At 37.3% G+C, this 24,275-nt stretch overlaps 1 protein-coding gene across 3 annotated transcripts in view; it reads right to left on the bottom strand.

The window, feature by feature from the left end:
* Positions 1-24,275, bottom strand: part of PRKDC (protein kinase, DNA-activated, catalytic subunit) — a 362,155-nt gene that overhangs the window by 184,884 nt on the left and 152,996 nt on the right. For all 3 annotated transcript variants that reach the window (XR_002823982.1, XM_023730648.1, XM_004375604.2), the window contains 7 exons: positions 19,150-19,335; positions 18,629-18,733; positions 17,295-17,462; positions 13,975-14,102; positions 3,480-3,687; positions 2,284-2,462; positions 284-452 (listed from right to left, as the gene is read on the bottom strand). Coding sequence is in view for 2 of the 3 variants with exons in the window: in XM_023730648.1 (XP_023586416.1) it covers positions 284-452; positions 2,284-2,462; positions 3,480-3,687; positions 13,975-14,102; positions 17,295-17,462; positions 18,629-18,733; positions 19,150-19,335 (1,143 nt within the window). In the remaining variant the exon portion in view is untranslated. The remainder of the gene's footprint in view (positions 1-283; positions 453-2,283; positions 2,463-3,479; positions 3,688-13,974; positions 14,103-17,294; positions 17,463-18,628; positions 18,734-19,149; positions 19,336-24,275) is intronic.

Here is a 24,275-nt window from a genome sequence, read left to right as displayed (position 1 = left end):
ATATATATATATATATACACACACACACACATACACACACATATATCCATATGTATGTACACACACATACATCCATATGTATGTACACACACATACATACCACATGTATGTACACACACATACATCCATATGTATGTACACACACATACATACCACACGTATGTACACACACATACATACCACATATTATACCATAACTTTAGTTGGTGTAATCTAAAGGTGGTACAGCCTACTTCTCAATCCTACAATGAAAGCAATAGTGAACTATCCAGGAGAGGTCTACCTTTTCTGGTTTTTCACTGAACAGAAAACCTTGGTAGAATTTTAATTCACTGAAGACACAGCAGATAAGAGAAATGGCACAGTTGTATGCAGCACAGTGATAAAGTCTTCTCCTCTCCAGCAGCTGACTCTCCCCTGCCATGTTCTCTGTAAATGCATCATAGCACAATCTGCAGAGTAAATTCAGGATAAAATTAATTTGTCAAATGTGTAGCTCGCTGCTTGAGCCCAACACCACCAGAAAGAGAACCTCACACTGAGGGACTGCACTGGGAGGGAGCACAAGGTGAGCTCACGACCATACCCACTCACCCTCTTGTGGCAAAGGCAGTGATTGTGGACCTCACCACACAGAGGTGAGGTGCAGAGACAGTGAGATAAGTAGAGATATTGACACAGGAAGAAGGATAATAGCCCGGTCTAACAAGCCAAGAAAAGGCAGGTTTTAGGAGAAAATATAAGAGCTAAATTTTGAGTCGTAGGTCAGCCAAAAGAAACCTGGTATGAGGACCTTACAAGCAGGGAGAAGAGTTTGGCGACAACAGGTGGTGTGCCGGGAACTGCAAGAGCCTGGGTGTTTCAGTATTTAAATAAAACATTTATTCATATTATACACACATAAATTTATGTGCATGAAAAATATTAATAAATCATTTAGCCAAATAATAAATTGGCTTATAAAATGATATCACCCATGAGTAATGTGCTCCCTTAAACAATCAAGTATATGAGACCAAACGGTCAACATTTACCCAAAAGCAAAGATGAGAAGGTAAGGAGGCGAAGGGAAGCTACATCAATGGAAACAGAACAAATAAAGTAGAAATAATGAGAATGCTAACACATTGTAAAAATTGTAACCAATGTCACGGAACAATTGGTATAAAAAATGCTAAAGGGGAACCTAATTTGCCGTGCAAGCTGTCACCTAAAACTCAATAAACTATTACTTAAAAAAGAGAGAGAGAGGAAGCAGGGTAATTGAATTAGGAAGCTATGATAATTGGTCTATGAAAGAGTAAAGGGTACACTAAGTCAGTGGAAAGAGAAAAAAAGAACAGATTTAAAGAGGAGGTACAAAACAAAACTGAAAACCTAGAAACTAATCAGATGTGGGAAGGGCGAAGAAATTGAAATTAAGATTCACTGAGATTCTACTTAAGGATTTCTTGTTTAATCTTGATCGTAAAATAAAAATTACAAACCAAAAAAAAAACAAAAACAAAACAAAACCCCTAGGGCAACTGGCTGGCTTGGTTACCCAGGACTCAAACCCAGGTCTGTCTAATATCAAAGTTCATGCTCTACAGTAGCCAGAGTAAAAGTTCTGGGTTAAACAGAGGCCAACTTGGAGGCAAATGCAAATGAGCTATGACACTGCCAGGAGCTTAATCTACTGCTCTAACAAACTGTTTCAGCTGGAGGCTCCCAGAGATCAATCAGCTCAATGGATGGCACAGAGAGGATCCTCCTCCCAGGCGTCTGCAGATGTTGCCAGCTTGTCTCCAGCTTGGCTAAGACTCAGAAGCTGCTGTAAACCCCTTGAAAGAGCGCCCCTCTTTGACGGTCTAATTTCAGGAGTCTTTCTCCAGAGCTAGTATATTAAGTTTGACCTCATAATGTAATCCTCCAATCTTAAGGTGTCAGGAAAAAGAAAAAAGATATTTCCATGTGTTCAGTGGCAGAAGTTATTGGTAACTTTGGATCCTTGCTTGTGTTAAGCAGTTGCAATGTCTGTGAATTTTATGAGAGATATAAAGTGGGTCTCATCAAAAAAGGAGAATATTCTCCCTGCACCTGCCTCCTGTCTAATGAAGAAAGGAATCTCAGTCAAGGCTTTTTGGTATGGCTTCTAGTTCTTTGGACCAAAGGTATACAATCAACTAAGTAGCTTACTGCAAAGATCTTGAAAACTAACAATATTCATTTAACATTAAAAAAAGACTTCTTTAAAAAAAAATTAACAAATCAAATACAATCCAAAATTAAGTAAAGTCTTACTTAATAAGTGACTTTGTAAGTTCACTTCCTTCAGTAATACCCGAACCATGGAAAACTTGATTGATTTTTGATTCCTTAGAGTGAACATCATGTTTTGGAAGACGAGAATACATCACGTCTAGCATCTTATAATAGCCCATCTTCTTGGTGATTTGAGTATCAAAAGTAGATTCATTTAGCTAAGAAAAGGTAACAAATAATTATCTTTGGTCTTATAAAACATGACAAATACTTTATTAAACATATCAAATTTAATACTCAATGCCTTTTAGAAATAAAATAATTTTAACAGTCAAAAGATACAAAATCACTTCAATAAAAGACAGGCAATTGTCCAGGGTCAAAGGTAGACAGAAGCATTGACATGCTACATTGGGTAACTCAGCAGCAGTAAATAATACAAAATGTCCAAATAGTGAGCCTAGATCAAGGGTGTATATGTATTGAAGACCTTTGCACAAAATCTTATTAAAAGGATGGCAACAACAGGTGAAAATTCAACATATTAAAAACCAGCATCGTCAACTATTTTGAAGTCTACATGAACAATATGCCATCTGGATAGTACAATATTTCCCAAAAGGTGATAGGCTGAATTAATGGTCTCGCCAAAAGATATCCATGTCCTAATCCCTGGAACCTGTGAATGTTACCTTATATGGCAAAAAAATTTTACAGATGTGATTAAGGCTCTTGAGATAATCCTGGATTATCCAGGTGGGTCCTAAACGCAGCTACATGTAACCTTATGAAAGAGATGGATATAAGACAGACAGAAAAGGAAGAGGCAACGTGACAGTGGAGGCGAAGACTGGAGTGATGCAGCCACAAGCCAAGGAATGGCGGCAGCCACCAGAAGACGAAAGAGGAAAGGAATGAATTCTCTGCGAGAGGCTCTGGAGCAAGTGTGGCCCTGGCAACACTGTAACTTTGGCAGTGAAACGGATTTCAGACTTCTGGCCTCCAGGACTCTGAGAGAATAAATTTGTTTTAAGCCACCAAGACTGAGGTAATTTTTTAAAGCCACCTCAAGAAAGTAATACAGATCCCACACAGCCATATATTGTTATCAAAATGTAGAGCTAATGCTCCTTGAGCAGTGGAGACGACCTGACGAAACATGCAACAATTTCTAATGACATTGGTCAAGAAGATTTGCAATTTCTTATTAATATTTAATAACAGATATGTGATACCTTTATAAACCTGGACTTCAACACATCAATGGCATCCACCACGATTTTGCTAAAAAATTCTCTTAAAGCACTCGGAGAACAATGCCACAGCAGAGTGAGGAGAGAACGATCTACAAATGCCTGGCGGGTGGTATTTGAAAGTAGGTCATCCCTCCGAAACATTCTGTATACACTTTCCAGAAGATCTAATTGTGTAACACATGAACTCCTAAAAAAAAAAAAGGAAAAATTACATGAACACTCATGCTCTGAACACGTTTCGTGACTGCCTACTACATAACAGGAAAAGTGAACTCTAGCAATTATCAATTACAAACATAAGTTTAAATAACTAAACACCATGGAATACATAACTATCTGCATACAATCCACATTATTTCATTCATCCCCATAAATCTTCACACTAAGTTTAGGTATTAGGAAGAAGAACTTTTTCATTTACCGTATTTTTAGCTAAAAATGTTCGCCTCCTATGTTTGTTTGCCAGCCACGCCCTCCCCCAACCTCCCCTGAGGTATTTTGTTAAGCAAACTATGCTAATATTTTTTACAGGAACATGTAAAACAAACTGGCATAGCAGCGCTTATGAAAATAGCTCAAGGGGGAGGGCACAGTTGGCAAGCAAACATAGAAGGTGCTTGTTATTTGCATAAAAATATATAGGGTGCTCCCCCCCTCATCTGCAAGCGATACGTTCCAAGACCCCTGTGGGTGCCTGCAACTTCAGATACTACCGAACCCTATATATACTATGTTTTGTCCTATACATACACACCTATGATAAAGTTTAATTCATAAATCAGGCGATGTAAGAGCTTAACAACAGTAATTAATAATAAAATAGAAGAACTGTAACAATATATTATAATAAAAGCTATGTGAATGATGGAGCGGGACGGCATGAGATTTCATCACACCACGTACTCATTTAACATTTTCAGACAGCGAGTTGACTGCGGGTAACTGAAACAGTAGAAAGCGAAACCGCAGATAAGGGGGAGGGGAGTTACTGTACTCTCAAATCTGGTCTTGCTTAGAGGACATCTGAAAGGCTCTGTAAGAATCTCAGGCCTAAAGATGATCAAACTTCCAGGACTTGAAAATCATGAGTTATGATTTTAAAATTCTAGTCTCTTCCTAGTAATGAACCATCATTCCCATTTCTTATAAAGAGAAACACCAATCTGGCCCTTTATATTCTCACCTGGAAACTAAAATATTTGAATGACATTTAATCTATAAATCTACACGTTAAGAAGGCAGAGTTAGTTCCCTAACCTGTAAAATAAGAGACTGAGGACTAAATGATCTTTAAACTCCTTTCCAGTTCTAAAATTCCAACACCATGTTGGAACTAGGTAGATATTAACCAGGACAAAAATATTAGATTCAGAAAGTAATTCACTCATAAAATTTAAGTTTGCAGGACACTACCAGATGCTACACAGGCTTTGTAATATTCATTTGAGCAGTGTCCTAGATTTAAATTCTCTTGAGGAGTAGAGATTTTGAGTATAAGGGCTAGTAATAAGGTATCCATGCTTGATAATTCTACATGTTTTGTCCTTCATGTTTTTTAATAACAAATATATAAAAGGCAAGGATAAAATTATGTTACAGGGCACATGAAATATAACAACGTAATTAGTGATAATAAAAACAAAAGGCGGAGGAATGATATAGATACTGAATTTCTCATACGTCACTGAAGTTAAGTTGGTACCATCTTACCCTAGAATGTTATAAATACAAGCTGTTAAATTTAATAATCATAGTAACCACTAAGAAAATATATAAAAAACATAACACAAAAGGAAAGACGAAGGGAATCAAAAAGGCTCACTACAATAAATCAACAAAACACAAAAGCAAGCAATAGTAATGGATAAATACAAAGAAAGCTTAAGACACACAAAACAACAAGTATAAAATGGTAGAAGTAAGTCAATTCTTATCAGTAATTAAACTGAATGTAAATAGACTAAATGCTCCAATCAAAAGGCAGAGAGTGGCAGAATGGATATAAAAATATCATTCAGCTACACGCTGTTTACAAGACACACCTTAAACCCCAGGACACAAATAGGCTGAAAGTGAACGGATGGAAAAAATACATTCCATGCAAGTAATAACCAAAACAGGGCAGGGTTGGCAATCATAGTATCAGACAAAGTAGACGTTAAAACAAAATCTGCCAGAAGAGATAAAGTGAACATTATATAGTGATAAAAGGGTCAATCAATCAGGAAAATTTAACAATCATAAATATATATGCACCCAACATCATGGCACCTAACTGTATAAAGCAAACACTGATAGAATTGAAGGAAGAAATAGCACTACAATAATAGATGGAAACTACAATACACCACTTTCAATATTGGACAAAACACCTAGAAAGAAGGTTAACAAAGAAAATACAGGACCTGAATGACACTATAAACCAACTAGACTTAACAGACATATACGGAACCCTCCACCCCAAAACAACACAATATACATTCTACTCCAGTGCACATGGATCACGCTCCAGGACAGATCACATTTTGGGTCATAAAGCAAGTCTTGATAAATTTAAAAAGAATGAAATCATACAAAGTATCTTCTCTGACCACAATGAAGTGAAGCTAGAAATAAGTAACAGAAAAAAAGAAAAAAAAAAACCTGGAAAATATACAAACATCTGGAAATTGAACAACACATCATTAAACTACTAATGGGTGAAGAGGGAAATCACAAATTTCCTAGAGTCAAATGAAAATGAAAGCACAACATACCAAAACTTATGCAGCAAAGGCAGTACTCAGAGGGAAACCTACAGCAATAAATGCCAACATATGAAAGAAGAAAGATCTCAAATCATCAGCCTAACTTGACAACTCCAGGAACTAGAAAGAGAAGAGCAAACTAAGCTAAATCTACCAGAAAAAAGGAAATAACAAAATCAGAGCTTAAATAAATAAAATTGAAAAGAGAAAAAATAGAATCAATGAAACCAGAAGTTCATTATTTGAAAAGATCAATAAAACTGACAAACCTTTAGCTAGACTAACAAAGAAAAGATGCAAATAACAAAAATAAAAAATGAAAGCAGGGACATTACAACTAACCTGATAGAAATAAAGAGAACTATGACAGAATATTATGAACAACTGAAAAGCAACAAACATTAGAAAATCTATCAACATAATATACCACATCAACAGAACAAAGGAAAAGAACCACATTGCCATCTCTATGGATGTAGAAAAAGCATATGATAAAATCCAACACACTTTCTTGATGAAAATCCTAAAGAAGATTGGAATAGAAGAGAAATTCCTCAGTATGACTCAGGGCACATATGAAAAGTCAGCAGCCAACATTATACTTAATGGAGAAAGACTGAGAACTTTCCCTTTAAAATCAGGAACAAGACAAGGCTGCACGCTCTCATCACTTAAACTCAGTATTGTATTAGATGTCCTAGCCAGAGCAATAACACAAGAAAAAGAAATAAAAGGTATTCAGGTTGGAAAAGAAGAAGTAGAATTATCTGTATTCATGGAGGATATGATCCTATATAAAGAAAATCCCAAAGAGTCCACAAGAAAGTTTCTAGAGCTAATAGAGAAATTTATATTAAGACTGCAGGGTACGAGACCAACAAACAAAAATCAGTTGGGTTTCTGTGCACCTGCAATGACAAATCTGAAAGGGAAATTAAGGAAACAATTCCATTTACAACAACATCTTAATACCTAGGAATAAATCTAACCATGGACATAAAGGATTTATACAGAGAAAACTATAAAACACTGCTGAAAGAGATTAAAGAAGACTTAAATGGAAAGATCTTCCGTGTTCACGGACTGGAAAACTTAATACTGTTAAGTTGACGATGCTACCCAAAGCACTGTATAGATTCAACACAGTCCTGATCAAAACTCCAACAGCCTTCTTTACAAAACCAGAAAAACCAACCCTCAACTTTATATACAACAGTAAGCGGCCCCGAATAGCTAAAGCAATCTTGAAAGAGAAGAACAAAGTAGGAGGACTCATATTTTGATTCTAAAACATATTATGCAGTCACAGTAATCAAAACAACCTCGTACTGGTGAAAAAACAGACACAAAGACCAATGGAATAGAATTTAGAGTCCAGAAATAAGCCCACACGTCCATGGTCAACTGAATTTTGACAAGGGTGCGAAGCCCACTCGATGGGGAAAGAAGAGTCTCTTCAATAAATGGTGCTGGGAAAACTGAACTTCCACATGCAGAAAAATGAAACAGGATCCATGCCTCTCACAAAATACAAAAACAAATTCAAAATGGATTAAGGACCTAAATGTGCAAATGAAAACAATAAAATTCTTAGAAAAAAAGCAGGGGAAAACTGTCAGGTCTAACTTTTAACAATGAATTATCTAACGTAACAGTAAAAACACATACAGCAAAATGACAAAATAAACCATTCGGATCTCATAAAAATTAAGTTTTGTTCATCAAAAGACTTAACGAAAAAAGTGAAAAGACAAAACTACTGACTAGGAGAATATCTTCGGAAACCACATATTCCACAAGAGTCTAATAACCAAAATATATATAAAACTTCAACAACTCAACAACAAAAAGACAAATAACCCGAACATAAAATGGGCAAAGGACTTGGATATTTCATCAAAGAGGACACTCAAACGGCCACCAAACACATGAAAAGATGCTCAGCATCATTAGTCATCAGAGAGATGCAAATCAAAACCATAATGAGATACCATTTCATTCCCACTAGGATGGCTAAGGGAAAAAAAAAAAAAAACACCAGAAAATAACAAAAGTTGGTGAGGATGTGCGGAAATTGGAACCCTTATCCATTGCTGGTGGGAAGGCAAAATGGTACAACCATTGTATAAAACAGTGTGGCAGTGCCTCAAAAAACTAAACATAGAGCTATCATATGACCCAACAATTCCACTCTTGGTAAATACCCAAAAGACTGGAAAGCAGATACTCAAAAAGTGACTTGCACACCAATGTTCACTGCAGCATTACTCACAGTAGAGGAAAGATGGAAACAACTTAAATGACCATCAGCTGATGAATGGATAAACAAAATGTGGTACATACATACAATGGAATACTACTCAGCCAGTAGGAGAAATGAAGTCTTTTTTTTTTTTAAATTGTTGTAATAAAATGAAGTTTACATTTCAAGTTAGTCTCCCATACAATATTTTTATACATACTTTATTATGAGACCCTAATTGTTCACACCATTCTGAGAAAGCACACTCCTCCTTTCTGCCCCTGATTCCCCATGACCATTCAACCAGCTCCTAACTCACTCTGCCTTCCCATCTCACCTCTGGACTGAAGCTGCCCAGAAATGAAGTCTTGATATATGCTACAATATAGATGGAGCTGGAAGACATAAGGTTGAGTGAAATAAGTCAATCACAAAAGGACAAATATTGTATGATCTCACTTATATAAAAAAGACAAGAAAACGCAAACGTAGAGAGAACAAAGTTTATTAGTGGTTACCAGGGGCAGAAGGGAGAGGGAATGGGGTGGTTAACAGTGACGGAAATATCACACTGATTAAGGGTAGGGTTGCACAGTCCATTATTGTAATTGCTGTCAATAAGTTGTACACCTGTAAAAAGTTGAATTGGCAGAAGTTCTGAGATATACATATTTACAAGGACAGGAAAGAAAAAAAAAAGAGTAGCTGCTAAGGCTGCTTATTGTACAACCAAAATCCTCATGGGATTTGATTTCTTGGTTTGGAGGTTTAGGGTCATAGTCTCAAGGGACATCCCAGTTAATTGGCCTAATAACTCGCTTAGTGCTCTGTTCTACTTCCTAGCTGTTTGCATAGTGCCTGGGGTCTTAAAAGCTTGCAAACGGCCATTCAAGGCACAACTGGTCTCTATTTGGCTGAACCAACAAAGGAAAAAGGAGAGACAGGAATAGAAAAAGAAAATCGAATCTGTGGCTAATTGCCTCCATGAACAACTGCCTCCTCTGCCATGAGATCAGAAGAACTAGATGGTGCCCAGCTACCATTACTGACCATTTTGATCAAAGATTTCATAGAAGAATCCTGATCCAAAGGGGGAAAATGGAGAACAGCATTTCACATTCTCATGGATTCCTGACTTACTGGAGTCATGAAGATTGAATGAATTCCTAAAACTACTGCCCTGTGATCAACTTTAAACCTTAAACCAAAAATATCCCCTGAAGTCTTCTTAAAACCAAACAACAGTTTAGTTTTAGTAAAAAAAGGTCTGCCTTGAGCATTATGCTCCTTTAAGAACTACACATATGGGATCAAACAGACAACAACAACTTGAAAGATTAGATATGAACTTTAGGGGGCAGTGAATTTATGTTAATGGCAGAACAACTCAAAAAAGGAGGGTGAGAATGGTTGCACATCTTGAAGAATGTAATCAATGTCACTAAATGGTACATGTAGAAACTGTTAATTGGAGTGTTTTGCTGTGCAAATTCTCAAAAACAGCAAAATAAATTCAATTTAAAAAGGGGGCGGGGTGGGGAATGAAGTCCTGATGCATGCTACGTCATGGATGAACCTTGAAAACATTATTCTAAGTGAAATAAGCCAGACAAAAGAGCATATATGATGATTCAAAAATTATGAAATTTGATGAACTGTCCAAAAAAGGTAAATCTTTAGAGACACAAATTACTGATTGCCTAGGGCTAGGATGGAGCCCTGGTGTCTCAGTCCTTAAGAGCTACAGTGACTATGACTGCTAAACAAAAGGTTGGCAGTTCGAATCCACTAGCCACTCCTTGGAAACCCTATGGGGAGTTCCACTTTGTTCTGTAGGGTCGCTATGAGTTGGAATTGACTCAGTGGCAACGGGTGTTTGGTTTTAGGATTAGGGGCAGGAATTAGTGGTGACTGCAAATGGGCACAAGGTTTCTTTTTGGGGTGATGGAAATGTCCAAAAATTAGATTGTGGTAATGGTTGTACAACCCTTTAAATGTACAAAAATTCATTAAACTGTACACTTAAAACAGGAGAACTTTATGGTATGTCAATGATATACCAAGAAAGTTATTTTAAAAAAAAAGATCAAGGGGGAAGCATTCAGTTTTATAACATTAAGAATTTTGTCAGCTGTAGGTTTTTCATAAATGCCCTTTTTCAGTTTATCATAAATGGGTGTTTTGTCAAATGTTTTTTCTGCGTTTACTGAAATGATTTTTTTTCCTTTGTACTATTTATATGGTGTATAACACTGTGTTCCAGATGTTAATCCAGCCTTGCATTTCTGAAATAAATTCCACTTGGATGTGTTATATAATGCTTTTGTCACGTTGTTGAATTTCATTTGCTAACCTATTTTTGAAGATTTTTGCTGCCATATTCCTAAGTGATATTGGTCTTTAGTTTTCTTGAGACGTCTGTCTGGCTTTGGTATCACGCTGATACTGACCTAAAAGAATGCGCTGGGAAGTGTTCCCTTCCTCCTCTATTTTCTAGAAGAGTTTGTGAAGTATTATTTTTTCTTTAAATATTTGATAAAATTCACCAGTGAAGTCAATAAGAATCTGGGCTGTTCTTCGTGGTAAGATTTTTAAATATTAATTCATTTTTTCTTTATTAGAAATATACTCAGACGTCCTATTTCTTCTTGAGTCCGTTCTGGTAATTTGTGAGTTTCTAGGAATTTGTCCATTTCATTTAAGTTGCTCAATTTGTTGTCTTTATGATATTACAATATTCCCTTATCATCTTTTTAATTTCTGAGGGGTTGGTGGTAATGTCTCCTTTTCATTCCTAATTTTCATAATTTGTATCTTCTCCCTTTTTGTCTTGGTTAACCTAGCCAACAGTTTGTCAGTTTTGTTTATCTTTTCAAAGAACCAATTTTTGACTCATAGATTTTCTCCAGCATTTTCTGTTTTCTATTTAAGGAATTTCACTCTGATCTTTATTACTTCCATCCTTCTGCTTCTCTTTGGCTTAGTTTTATTTTTCCAAACTTTTTAAAGTGAAAGCTTAAATACTTGACTTGAGATCTTTCTTCTTTTCTAATATTAGAATAGATAAAAATTTCCCTCTACAGCACTGCTGTAGCTAACTCCCACAAATTTTGATATACAGTGTTTTTACTAAGATCAAAATACTTTATGATTTCCCTTGTAATTTCTTCTTTGACCAATGGGTTATTTAGAAATGCGTGTTTATTAGTTGGTTATTTTGCGATTTCCAAAATTTCCTTCTGTTGTTGAATTCTTACTTAACTTCATTGTGGTTGGAGAACATACTTTGTATGATTTTAATCATTTTAAATGTATTAAGACTTATTTTATGGACTACCATATGGTCTCTACTAAAGAATGTTCTATGTACACATGAAAAGGATGAGTACTCTGTTATTGCTGTATAGACTATTCCACAGCTTGTTTATTATGATTTTTTTTAAATGCCAATAAAAAGGAATAAACTACTGAATCATGTTACATCATGGATGAACCTCAAAAACATTACGCCCACTGAACAAGTCAGACATAAGAGATCACATATTATATGACTCCATTTGTATGAGATGTCCAGAAAAGGCAAATTTATAAAGACAGAAGGTAGATTAGTGGTCGCCTGGAACTGGGGCTAACAACAGGGGTTAACTCTGCATGGTCATGTAGAATCAACGGAGGGATGAAAATGCTCTTTGGTGATGGTTGCACCATTCAGTAAAGTTACTAAAAATGTTTGAATTGTATATTCAAGATGGTTGAATCTTATAATACGTAAAGTATAACTAAATAAAACTTTAAAATGTCACAATCACTCGTGGATATTTATATATTTAATACAAATTCCAATTTTTTTAAAAAAATTAGAAGTAGTCAAGGCATAAATTATCAAAAGGGAAGCATTAAGCATTTGTTCCATTTTCCCATGTATGAACTGTATTTTAGATAACCAAATAGCCTTAGTGATGAGGGCAAGCTCTTTACAAGAAATAACAGAATCAGAAAAACGACCATTTTGCAACTCATAGTGAAATAACTCATTTGGGAAAACAATCATCCATGGATGCTAAAACCATTAGGAAAAGGCTATGAGGAACTTGGGTGATCTATCTTAGCCTCACTAAATGTAAGGCAGCCACACATTATGTGTCTCCCACTGCCATGAATATGAAGTACAGCATCACCTACTCAGTACTCTTACGAAAATTTGAACCTGAGTCTACTTGAGCTTATATTTAACTTTCTGTTTACAAGAAACACAGGGGCTAGAGAAATGAGTTAAATGAAAACAATAAGACAGAATCAGATAAATCCAGAATGTACGATATTGTACAGGACAAGTGGGCAGGATTCTTCAGAAAAAATCTAGTAAGGAAGGGCACTGTTCTAGATGAAGAAAAGCAACAATGAAATGCCATGCCTGAAGCTTGTTTGGATCTGAACTCGGAACAATCCAACAGTGTAAGAACATTTGAGACTACTGGGGAAATCGGAATGTGGAATTATTGATATTTTCCCAGTTGATACTGGCTGCTATCCAAAATAATTTTTTTTTTTTTAAAATTTTGGATGGCAACCATCCAATATACCATGGATTGCCAGAAGAACGAACAAAACTGTCTTGGAAGAAGTACAGCCAGAACGCTCATTAGAAGCAAGGATGGTAAGACTTCGTATCACATACTTTGGACATGTTATCAGGAGGGACCAGTCCCTGGAGAAGGACATCATGCCTGGAAAAGTAGAGGGCCAGTGAAAAACAGGAAGACCCTCAATGAGATGGACTGACACAGTGACTGCAACAAAGGGCTCAAGCATAACAATGATTGTAAAAGACGGCACACGACTGGGCAATGTATCCTTCTGTTGTACATAGGGTGAGCCGGAACCGACTGAACAGCACCTAATAACAACATCCAAAATAATATTACTTTTTAGAGATACATACAGAAGTATTTAGAGGTGAAATGACAATGGTGTCAGAGATTTGTTTTAAATTAGATAATAGCAAAAGCAAAAAGATAAAAGGGACAAAGACACTGGGAAGATGTTGGCACTTTTGTCCACTCTGGAGAATGGGTAATCAAACAAATCTGTTGCTGTTGAGTCAATCCCGACTCATAGCAACCCTATAGCGCAGAGCAGAACTGTCCCATGTTTCCAAGGAGCAGCTGGTGGATTCAAACTGCCAACCTTTTGGTTAGCAGCTGTAGCTCCTAACCACTGTGCCACCAGGGCACCAGAGGATGGGTATAAGGGGTTAATTTCTCTTCTCTTTAGCTTTGAGTATGTTCAAAAACTTTCATAATGAAAGTTTTTCCATTTTTTTAAATAAGAAGAAAAATATATAACAATCCAAAACCAAAACATTTAGTCCTCAGATAGCAAACGTTGAGTGCAACTGCCACTCAACTTTCTGGGAACAGAGAAAACAATTTACCCCAGAAATAAAATGTGTGTGGTTCCAGCATCCCAGACTAGACTGACTTACCTATTGGCAATCCTTTTGAACGTGGATTGAAATAACTCTTCCATAACATGCTGCTGTTCCCGACAAAGAATTTCTGTCATCAACTGGAACAATATAGGACTTTGAGATAATTCCAATGCGTCTAGAAACTAGAAAAACACATAATAATAATTTTTTTTAATGAATAGAAAAAAATCCATTGGGTTTTATCTGTTTTGTTTTTCACAGTTCTAAATAATAGAGAAAATATAACAGAATTTCACAGAAAATTAACAAATGTTACTATTTTTTGACATTTTTGCATATTTAATGAATTCCTGGCATATAATAATGCTCATTAAATACTTGAGTGTTTTGTTTCTTTTTTAACTGTGATTTAGGTGAAAGTTTACAGAGCAAATTAGTTTCTCATTAAACAGTTAATACACAAACTGTTTTGTGACATTGGTTGTCAACCCCGTGATGTATCAACAATCTCCCCTTCTACATCCCAGGTTCCCTGTTTCCATTTGTCCAGTTTTCCTGTCCGTCTTGCCTTTTTGTCTTTGCTTTTGGGATAGTGTATCCATTAGTCTTGTATACATGATTAAACTATGAAGCACGTCCCTCATGTATGTTATCGTTGGCCCTATAGACCTGTCTAATCTTTGGCTGAAGGGTGAACCTCAGGAGTGACTTTAGTACTGAGTTGAAAGGGTGTCCGGGGGTCATACTCTCGGGGTTTCTCCATTTGTCAGACCAGCAAGCCTGGTCTTTTTGAGTGTGTGTCTGAATTTGAATTTTGTTCTACATTTTTCTCCCGCTCTGTCCAGGACCCTCTATTGCGATCCCTGCCAGAGCAGTCAGTAATGGTAACTAGGCACTATCTACTTGTTTGGGGTTTTAGTCTGGTGGAGGTTGTGGTAGTTGTGGTCCATTAGTCCTTTGGACTAATCTTTCCCTTCTGACTCTGGTCTTCTTCATTCTCGTTTGCTCCAGCCAGGGTGGGACCAGTACATGTACCTTAGATGGCTGCTCATAGGCTTTTAAGACCCCAGACGCTACTCACCAGTCAGATGTAGAACATTTTCTTTATAAACTATGTTATGCCAATTGAGCTAGATGTCCCCCAGGACCATGGTCCCCAGCCCTCAGCCCAGCAGCTCAGTTTTTGGACATGTCCATGAAGCTTCTAGGACTCTGCCCTAGTCAAGTTGTGCTGACTTCCCCAGTATTGTCTACGGTCTTGCTCTTCACCAAAGTTACCACTTATCTACTATCTAGAGTTTTGATTCTTTTAAGGTTTTGTAGATGTTTTTCCCTTTAAAATAACTTTCTCTTTAACCCCAGGTCCTGAAATTCCATGATGCTGTGCATTCACTAGAGGCCGTTTCATCCTGGAGCCCCATGGCCTTTCCACACCTCCTTCAGTGTACAGTAGATATTCCACACTGCTCCTCTATGTTCATATCTCTACTCTCCCATCTGCCATCACAATGTCTGCTAAATTTTATCTCCCATTCTGCTGTTTTTTCTTTTGCTTTTATGTAATTTCCAAGAGCCTTCTTTGTTCTCTCATAAACATAGTACATTCTTTCATATCTGAAGTTATTCTGTACAGTTTCTTTGAGGTTTTCCTGTCTCCCTTTACTGTTCCCCAGAGTGCCTTTTTCCTCTTGGTGTGTATCTTTCTTTGTTGGACACTTTCTTCAAATGTTCAGTGATTGTTTGCTCTCCCTTTACAGTAAGAAAAAGTTCTAAAGAGCTGCTTAGAATCTTTGTGGGTGCTAAAATCATTAGGTGTCAGGTTGTTGGGGAGCAGTATACTCACAAAATGCCAAGGTGACACCCCATCCATTACCCATTAATTGCAGAAAGAAAACACATCTTTCCAATGGAGAAGAGGAGGCAATCACCATTTTAACCAGGCAACCAGACTCGAGACCACTACTAACAGGATAATCTGACACTGACACTACTTGCCTTCTGATGTGCTATTGTTGCCGAGAAGATCAACCTGAAGCTCATGATCAAGCTTTAAACCTAACTTCCAGTTCAGGAAAATATAGAGGATAGAGGGACAAATTAAGGAGCACCTCAAGGGGAAAATAAGACAAAGATGAGACATCATACAAAAGGACTACTCTGGTTTCTTCCAAAAACTTGATGTTATGGAAAAATAAAAGGGATGACATGAATTAGTTCTAGATTAAATCATACTAAAAACATGACAATTTGATGCAATTCAAGAAACTGAATTAGATCCTGGTTTGAAAAATCTAGCTATAAATGGAGACCTTTGAAGAAATGTGAATATGGACTAGATAATAGATGATAATAGAGGACTGTTAACTTTCTTAGGCATGACAGCAGTATCATGCCTCATTTTTAGGATATGCATGCTAAAGTATTTAGGGATGGAGTATCATGATGTCTAATTAACTTGAAAATGCTTCAGCCAAAACAAACACACATACATATATACACAGATAAAGCAAATACGACAAAATGTTAACAACTGCTGAATATAAGAGATGGTTATATGGATGTTTATTTTCTTTCAACTTTTCCATTTTTTCTTTTTTTTAATGATGTTAAAATGATGGGGGCAGGGAAATCTGTGTGCATGGGTTGTGTTTGTAAACTGGCCCTTCCAAGGGACTGCATGGTGACTGACTCCCATGGACAAGAGACCTGAAGAAAAGAGTCAGGAGGAAGCTGCAATGCTTTTGTGAAGAGTCTCAGAAGTTACACAGCATCGCTTCCATTTAATTTTATTCATTAGAAGCCAAGTCTCTAAGGCCAGCCCACAGCAATGGGACAAAAATCAGACCTTGCCTCTTAATAGGATACACTATTACAGCCATCCTTGAAAAAATCTGCCACACCTATGCCATACGCTTATCTCCACCCGGAAATACTGTGCTTCTTTAAAAAGTCACCTATATGAGATCAAATTGTCAACAATTACTTTAAAACAAAGACAAGAATGTAAGCCGGCAGGGAAACTAGATTAATAGAAAGAGAACAACCACGGAAATGAGAATGTTCATGCATTGTAAAGAATGCAATCAATGTCACTGAACAACTTGTGTAGAAATTGTAGAATGGGAACCTAAACTGCTGTGTAAACCTTCACCGAAAACACAATAAATACCATTAAAAAATATATACATAATGGGGGGAGGGGGGTGAATTCCAAAGGATTCAGATATGCATCTGTCTACACAGATGGCCAGCTTTCAAAGTGAATTAAATTGAGTTCTTAAAGTTAGGATATCTCATTCACTTCTTTTTATCAACAAATATAACAACGACAACAAACAATGTTTTAATTTTATTTGGTACTCCTAAGAACTAACCTTTTTCATGCAGTCCACATAATTATTATACCGCAGCGTTCCCTGGGGAAACTCATCAGACTTCATAGGGAAATTAGAAACCACAAGCTTTTCAAGAACATGCTTAAGGTCCTCAAGATTTCCTCCAGTAAGATTGGTGAAGAATGGAAGAATAATTACAGCTTGACCCTGTGGAGCAATGCTGACATATGAAATTGTACTAATGGTGGCTTACACAGCCTACATAATAAAATGACTACTTTCTAAAGACTCTGCAAATAAAGCACCACGTGGATTCAACAAATGACTTCAGAATAACTTCCAGAGTACATCAAAGCCCAAACTGATTGTTTTATACACACACACACACACACACATATGTATTTCATCACAATAAAAAGTTTATTAAAAAAAAGAAAACAGCCTAATGCAATTCTTTAACCTGCCTTCCCAGCCAGAGGTCAGTTGGCTGAAGGGGCTCTATAAATGTAAATAAATAGGCTACTGCATGCTGATTCTGCAGTACTTTGTCCTTACAGAAGTAAGGGCCCCCATAGAGATGTGCTGACCAAGTGTTGCATGGAAAGAACATCGTGAATAACCTATGGGGTAGTTTACAACTATTCCTGTGAAGCTAATTCAGATCTTCACACTGAGCATATAAGAATTAGGAGTTGTTTCCTATCACCCTCAAGTGGCAGGTTAAGTTCCAAGATTCCCTCATGTTGAGAAGTGGGAAACTTGACTAATCATGCAGAGTAGAAAATTCCACAGAATTATCTATATTATCCAGTAAAAAGAGCCTTTTCATGAAGGTCACATTTTAATAGAACTTAAACTCTAAGTATAATAGGACTTTAAAATTAGTAACCTTAAAATTAGGTTTATTAGGTTCTTAGCCCTGAAATCACCATGAGATTTTATATTACTTATTAATAGAAAAATAATCGAGTAATAGTTTTAGAAGTTATCATTCATTATGTAACAATTCCCAAAAAAGATAATTTAAATCATACATATGCAAAGACAAATATTAACCCTCACAAGTGTAATAATCTCATTATGATTATACTTTAAAAGAAATGTTCCTAACTTTTGGAAAGACATGCAAAGCAAAGTGCAGATGCCTGAAGTTTCCTTTAAGATGAAGAATGGGGGTTAAACGAATAAGTTCATGACAAAGGGTTAATGAGGCTGGTGAGATACATGGGGGTTTATCAGTCTAGTCTCTCTTTTGTACATGTCTGAAATTTTCCACAATAAAAAATTAAAAAATCATAAATGTGCAAAAATTATAAAAAGGGTAAATAATGGAGAATGTAATCTGGAAAAAAACAATCTTTTTAATCAGTTACCTTTAAATGTAGACCCAACTTTGAATCAGCAAGTAGACTAGCGTATGTCCTGAAGACTTCAGGGAATGAACTGTGATTTGTATTAAAAGATACAGATGAATCAATCTAAAGGGGGGAAAGAAAAATATGTCACATTTCCATATATGCCTCTATTTCATTTAACACATTTTTCACGTTTAAATTTCAGAACTGGATTATAACTTTGTTCTTGGGTTTCAATAATATTTTAACAATTCTTGTTCTGAAATACTTTAAAACTGTCTATAAAGACAGTGCATTAAAGGTACACTGAAAAGATAAAGTATAAGAGATAACAGTAAGTATAATAAATGATGATGATGCACAATAACAGAAAATGTTGTTATAAAATGTAAGTTAAGGTAATCAGGAATCATCCATTAAAAATGTTTTTTACTTATCAAACCAATGAGCTTTTAAACCAACAGCAATCAAATTTTTTTAAAGATGCACATTACAGAATCCCAACAAACATGACTGCATTTTATGGTCTCTCAAAATACCTGTAAAATTTTTGCCAACAAGGCCAGCACAGCCATTTTACTTTCAGAAGCAGAATCCTGGGCCCACCATGACTCACATCTCCCCCAGTTTTGAAGAACTGCAGCCACGAGCTTCAGTCCTTGGTGTTTCTGAATGGCTCGATCCCTGAAGCTCTGATCTAACATACCATTCAAAACCGCACTCACCTGCAACAGGTTCAGATCAACAGCTGTATGACAAAAGCTACTTTCACTTCAAAGATATTCTTTTAAGACAGTATTTCTATAATAGATGTTTATCTACTTCACAACTCCTCAAATTTGAGAACAGCACTTTAACATGTAATTTTTCCAACATAAAGCATAAGGTGGCCTCATTTATGGCATCACTAAATTAGACACTGAGTTCATCAAACATTCAGTTTATTTTAAACGTTTTCATATCCATCACCAGCATCAACAACTGGTTTCTGGGGACCATCCATCACAAACAATGGCTTAAGCTCGCCAGATTTTGGAGGCATGGAGATCCAGGGTGACTCATAAATGACTCTCTGCAACTCTTGCAGTACACACAATACTTTAACATCAGTCATATGACAATTTCCTAGCTTTTGTGTAAGTCTATTAAATTTTTAACGTTTTTCTTTTTAGTCCTATGATAGTATACGTGGACACAGTCAAATAATTCCAGAGATATATTCTTAATTACGATTGTCTCTTGTCTTCCCCCCACCCCCCTGCCATTTCCGATACCCCACGGGAAACTCCTTGAGCTTTTTGGGGTATTTTCTCATTAATATGCTCATACTGCCATTGGGGCATTCTTTTTTGATTGTCACATGACAAATTTTATTTATTTTGTTGTTATTGAGAATAAGCACAGCAAAATACAAATTCAACAGTTTCTACATGTTCAATTTAGTGACACTGATTACATCCACCAAGTTGTGCACCCTCCTTTTCTGAGTTGCTCCTCCTTCTGCATTTTCCCTCTCTTGTTCAGGATTATTCTATGGAATCTTTGATCAAAATGTTCAGTAATGATAGCCGGGCACCATTCAGCTCTTCTGATTTCATGGCAAAGGAGGCAGTTGTTCATGGAGGCAATTAGCCATACATTCCATTCCCTCCTCCTATTCCTAACTCTCCTTCCTCTGTTACTTCAGGCTGATAAGAGACCAACTGTTGTGCCTTGGATGGCCGCTTGCAAGCTTTGAAGACCCTAGGCACTACACATCGAACTAGGAGGTAGAATGGAAGCACTAAACACTTTATTAGACCAATTAAATGGGATGTCCCATGAAACCATGACCCTAAACCTCCAAACAAGGAATCAAATCGCATGAGGTATTTGGTTGTACATTTGCAGCCGCAACAGCTACTTTTTTTTTTTTTTGTAAATATATCTAACACAGAACTTTTGCCTAACCTTAATCAATGCAATATTTCCATCACCGTTAATACCCTTCGTCCCCCTCCCTCTCGCCCCTGGTAACCACTAATAAACTTTGTACTCCATACATTTGCCTTTTCTTGTCTTTTTATGTAAGTGAGGTGATACAGTATTTGTCCTTTTGCAGTTGGCTTATTTCACTCAGCGTAATGTCTTCAAGCTTCACCCATACTGTAGCATGTATCAAGGCTTCATTTCCCCAACCCTATAGTATTTCATTGTATGTAAGTATCACATTTTGTTTATTCATTCATCTGTTGATGGGCATTTTGGATGTTTCCACCTTTTGGCTATTGTGCATAGTACTGCAGTAAACACTGGTGTACAAGTCTCTTTCCGAGTTTCTGCTTTCAAATCTTTTGGGTATATGCCTAGGAGTGTAATTGCTGGGTCATCCAGTAGTTCCATGTTTAGCTTTTTGAGGAACCGCCACACTGTTACAGCTACATCATTTTTGCCTTCCCACTAGCAATGAATGAGGGTTCCAATTTCCCCACATCCTCACCAACATGTTATTTTATGTTTTTTTAATCTCAGCTATCCTAATGGAGTGAAATAGTATCTCATTTTGGTTTTGATTTGCATCTCTGAGATGGCTAATGATACTGAGCAACTTTTCATGTGTTTGGTGGCCATCTGAATGTCTTCTTCGGTGAAATGTCTACTCAAGTCCTTTGTCCATTTTATGATTGGGTTATTTGTCTTTTTGTTGTTGTTGAAGTTTTATATATATTTTGGTTATGAGATTCTTGTCGGATATATGGTTTCCAAAGATATTCTCCCAGTAGATAGCTAGTCTTTGCACTTTTCTGGTAAGGGTTTTTAAATAAAGTTTTTAATTTTTACAAGGTCCCATTGATTTGTCTTTAGCTGCGTGTGCTTTTGTTACTATATTTGATAATTCACTGTTGAAAGCTATGCCTGACAGCGTTGCCCCTGCTTTTTCTTCTAAAAATTTTTACGGCTTTAGTTTGTACATTTAAGTCCTTCATCCATTTTGAATTTGTTTTTGTGTATGGTGTGAGGCAAAGATGCATTTCATTTTTTTGCATACGAAATCTATTTTTCCCAGCACCATTTATTGAAGAGACTCTTCTTTCCCCACCAAATGAGTTTGATACATTCTTGATTGAACCTCGTTTGGAAGATGAGGACTTAGTTCTTCCCCCAAAACCACCACCACCTTACATGCACACACTCACACACACTTACGCTCACATTAACATGAGCACACACACACATGCACACATACTTATGCATGTGCACACACATTTCCTGTCCCACATCCTTCCAATTCAGTCATATCCTAATTTTCGTCAGATAGATATTCAATATACCCATAATGACTATGTAAACACTGTTCACAGACGACCCAAGTAGTACACTTTCAATGCCTTTCCTTTGTTGTACAATATATTTATTGCTCTCCCTGAAGTTAATATTTGTCTGCTTTCTTTGCTGTTTTTGATGTGACTATCAATTCATCATCAAACTCTCCCAAATTAATTAAACTGCCTCAAATCAGCTAAACACATCAGGAAGTCTGTCAACGTCATCTGTGGAGTTAATCTCTTACAACTTGTCGAGCCTGCGCAGAGCCATGCTTCAGCCATGTGTGCATGTGCATACATGTACACGCACACGCACACCGCCATCGCCCTCCAAAGACTCATCCACTTCTCTCACCGGAGACCCTATTTCCTGGATCCGATGTATTCTTCCTTCTCGGCTTACTGCCTTGTTTGTTTTTTTTAAAATGAAATACTTCTTCTAGCAGCTTCCTAATAAAAAGGGCAGAAGGGATAGTTTTTTTGAGATGTTGCATACTTGAAAACACCTTTATTCTACTCTCACACTTCACTGATAATCTGGCTAGACTTAGAACTCCAGGTTAGAAGTCTTCCCTTAATTTTGAAGGTATTGGCTCATGGTCTTCTGCTTCTATACTGCTGCTAAAAAGACACATGTCTGAAAGGTAACCACTTTTTCTTCTTTGGAACTTGTAGGGTACTTCCTCATGGAGAGCCCCCAGGATTCTGAATCTTCACAGAAATGTACTCCAAGCGGAGCTGTTTCCATCCTCGTGCTGGACACGCAGTGGCCCCTTCCCTCTAGAAACTCAGCACCTCCTATCTGGTAAGTCCTCTCCGTGGCAGCGCCTCACTCTGAGCAGTGACACTGAGCTAGAACTTTTAGACGGATCCCAAGCTTCCTCATCTCTTCTCCTTATTCCTCAGTTTTCACTCTACTTTCTGTGACAGCTCTTCAAGTTTATCTTCCAAACTCATTTCATTTTAATTTCTGATTCCTATGCTTAATTCCCAAGAGCTCTTTTTCATTCTCCAATGTTCTTTTTCACTAGTGATTCCTGTTTCATGGATAAAGTGTCTTCTCTTCTCTCTCTGAGATCTTCTTTTCACATTTACATCTCACTGAGCAGTCTTCTTCCTGCCTGTGCCTCTCGGAGCCTCTCTCCCCAACACTGAGTTGCAGCAGGGCTCATCTGCCTGGACGGTGATGGCAGTGTCTTAGTTTTCTCTTAGGCTTGTCAGAATATTGCAAGATTCTGCCTTGAGGTATATATCTTATTTATCTAGTGCTGCTATAACAGAAATACTACAAGTGGATGGCTTTAACAAACAGAAGTTTATTCTCTCACAGTTTAGGAGGCTAGAAGTCCAAATTCAGGGCGCCAGCTCCAGGGGAAAGCTTTCTTTCTCTGTTGGCTCTGGGGGAAGGTCCTTGTCATCAATCTTCCCCTGGGTCTAGGAGCTTCTCAGCACAGGGACCCCAGGTCCAAAGGACATGCTCTGTTCCCAGCTCTTCTTTCTTGGTGGTATAAGGTCCCCCTCCTCTCTGCTTGCTTCTCTCTTTTATATCTCAAAAGAGATTGACTCAAGATATAAGCTAACCCTGTAGATTGTGTCCTCCTCATTAACATAACTGCCTCTAATTCTGGTTCATTAACATCATGGAGGTTAGGATTTACAACACATAGGAAAATTACATCAGATCACAAAATGGTCGACAATCATACAATACTGGGAATCGTGGCCTAGCCAAGTTGACACACATTCAGGGAGGACACAATTCAATCCATAACTTTATATACCTAGCTAACTATCTTGGGGAGCCAAATTGGGAGAACAGGCTAAGAGTCTTGAGGTTTAGAATTTAGCTAGGCTTTTACTTACTCTGTTTTCAAGAAGGTATGTTTGCCCTGACTATCCCTGGAGTCCCCCAGCTCAGAGAGATGTATCCTCTCCAGAGAATACACCTCCAAAAAATAAAATCCAAATCTGCTGCTGTCAAGTCAATTCGAATTCATAGCGACCCTACAGCTACCCTATAGGACAGAGTATAACTCCTCCATAGGGTTTCCAAGGCTGTAATCTTTACAGAAGCAGACTGCCAAATCTCTCATGGAGCGGCTGGTGGGTTTGAACTACCAACCTTTCAGTTCGCAGTGAAGTGCTTAACCACTGTATTACCAGGGCTCCTTTATAAGCCTTCAATCTTTCCTTAAGTACGGAAGGACTGGGCCTCAACTACAGGGGAGGGAGTGACCTGGTAGCGCTGGCCACTGCCAACCAGTCGCTGCGTTCAGGCTTCCCTGCCCCCAGAGCCTGCAGACCAGCAGTGATGGCCTCCCACACAGCCCTGCTGCAGCTTTCCTGGACTCTTCACCTGT

The sequence above is a fragment of the Trichechus manatus genome, unplaced genomic scaffold (assembly GCF_000243295.1).
Source record: "Trichechus manatus latirostris isolate Lorelei unplaced genomic scaffold, TriManLat1.0 scaffold00038, whole genome shotgun sequence".
Taxonomy (NCBI): domain Eukaryota; kingdom Metazoa; phylum Chordata; class Mammalia; order Sirenia; family Trichechidae; genus Trichechus; species Trichechus manatus.
This window is presented reverse-complemented; position numbering and strand designations above follow the sequence as displayed.